At 44.5% G+C, this 2064-nt stretch overlaps 1 protein-coding gene across 1 annotated transcript in view; it reads left to right on the forward strand.

The window, feature by feature from the left end:
• Positions 1-777: 777 nt before the first annotated feature.
• LOC122084369 (shikimate O-hydroxycinnamoyltransferase-like) overlaps positions 778-2064 on the forward strand; it is a 4234-nt gene continuing 2947 nt past the window's right edge. Inside the window, exons 1-2 of the mRNA XM_042652570.1 lie at positions 778-987; positions 1068-1483. Coding sequence (XP_042508504.1) covers positions 1076-1483 — 408 coding nt within the window. The 5' untranslated portion in view covers positions 778-987; positions 1068-1075. The remainder of the gene's footprint in view (positions 988-1067; positions 1484-2064) is intronic.

The following is a 2064-nucleotide window of genomic DNA, read 5'->3' on the forward strand; positions in this document are numbered from 1 at the left end:
CGCACCCTCACCTACTATCGCCTTCACTGTTCCTGTCCTTTATCAAGCCGTTTCTGAATCTGGCAAAGTAGGACCAGTCAAATAAATACAGAATTTTTTTTTTTTTTTGGATAAAGTCAAATAAATATGAATGATCTCATCCGCTCATGGACCCTAGGCGCGAACAACTCCAATTTTCAACCCCACTCGTCCCGATGATCGTAGTCCACAGCTGACAATCGGAGCCCAAAACTCCTACAAGATGTATTTACAAAAACAACCTAAGATGCTCTCTGCCTTCCCATAATTGGGTAAGTAATTGTTTCCCAAGCTCAAGAAAACGTTAATCTTGAGATTTTTTTTTTTTTCAGTGAAAGAGGAGCAGTTAAAAGGACGCCACGTGACCACACATTGTTCTCAGCATGGAATCGTATGACGTCAAGACAACGTCATGATCCACCAATTTCTTGTGTCTATATTTTTTTTGTTTTAAGGTAGAGAAGGATGATCGCGATCCACCAATATGAATTCAATCGTAAACTCTTTGGTAGTGGTGGGACCCACTAGGTTGTCCCGTCCTAACATTGCTTTTATAGTATGTAAATCCAACGGAGGAACGTGTGGTTGCTTGTTACCGGATAAGGTTTGGTGGAGGTGGGATGGACTGCGCAATGGCAGCATGGGAGTCATGAGACTTCATTTTATGACCGGCACACCGGCTCACCAACCACGCTGGGCCCCACTTCACGACTTCTTTTCTCTTCCCCTGTTAAATGCTCCCGGTACGACTCAGTGTCAAAGATGCCTGAATCGTTCGTCCTCTCGTTCACGTCTGCAGGTGCGGTAGGTGAATCACGGTTCCCATCTCTCTCTCTTCCATTGTCTATATAAAACCCAACCTCGCCAACCATATACCAAAACACCTAAACCCCTTACTTTTTCTAGTGGTCTCTTCTAACATACGCACCAAGCACACAGGCGAAACCCTTCCTTTCGTCTCCGTTACAGGTGAATTTCTTCTCCGGAACCGATCGTTTTCTCAAAGGTAGAAATCCGATGATTGATCTTTGTTGATTTTATTGTTACAGGTATCAAGATGAAAATAGAAGTGAAGGAGTCGACTATGGTGCGCCCGGCGCAGGATACGCCGCAGAGGGGGCTCTGGAATGCCAACGTCGATCTGGTGGTACCGAGAATGCATACACCGAGCGTTTACTTCTATAGACGGAACGGATCTTTCAATTTCTTCGACTCCAGCGTCTTGAAGGAAGCTCTGAGTAAGGCGTTAGTGCCGTTCTATCCCATGGCTGCGAGGTTGAGGAGAGATGAGGATGGTCGGATAGAGATCAATTGCAATGGAGAGGGCGTGTTGTTTGTGGTGGCTGAGACTGGTTCGGTTATCGATGATTTTGGGGATTTTGCGCCGACGATGGAGCTCAAGCGCCTCATTCCTGCCGTCGATTACTCCGGCGATATCTCTTCCTATCCTCTCCTCGTGTTGCAGGTATGAGTTTTGGTTAAACCCTTCCCAGTTCACAAACCCCCCACCCCCCACCCCCCCCAAAAAAAAAAAAAAAAACCAAAAAAAAGCCTTAAAGAGATAAAGAGAAGTCACAGTTAAGAGCGCGTTTGTTAAGATTGCACCTCCCTGAGTCTCTCTCTTTCTCCTTCTAAGGAAATTACATATTTGCCGCTATCTTATGGGAAGAGAGAGATTCAGGAAACGCTAGCCTATACTGCGGTCCCACAAAAAACTACTTCCTTTGAAAGATATCGTTGAGGGTTCGTTTGGTTGATTTCTTTGTTAAAGGGAAAAATGATTGCCTTCCATGGGAGTCCGGTTCCAGCAAGCGGTAAACTGAAATTGGTCTCCCGATGAATACCTGTGATCCAAGAAATTGGTCTCCCGGGGAAGGGGTTTGGGTATCATGGGTCACGACCGAACACCACCCAATACTGATATAAAATATTTATTTATTTATTTATTAGAATAGATAAAACTCAAATAAGCCTGATAAAGATGATTCCCCCAACTCCCCCTTCTTCTTCTTCTTCTTCCCCTTTTTTTTTTTTTTTTTTTTTTTT

The sequence above is a fragment of the Macadamia integrifolia genome, chromosome 7 (genome assembly GCF_013358625.1).
Source record: "Macadamia integrifolia cultivar HAES 741 chromosome 7, SCU_Mint_v3, whole genome shotgun sequence".
Taxonomy (NCBI): domain Eukaryota; kingdom Viridiplantae; phylum Streptophyta; class Magnoliopsida; order Proteales; family Proteaceae; genus Macadamia; species Macadamia integrifolia.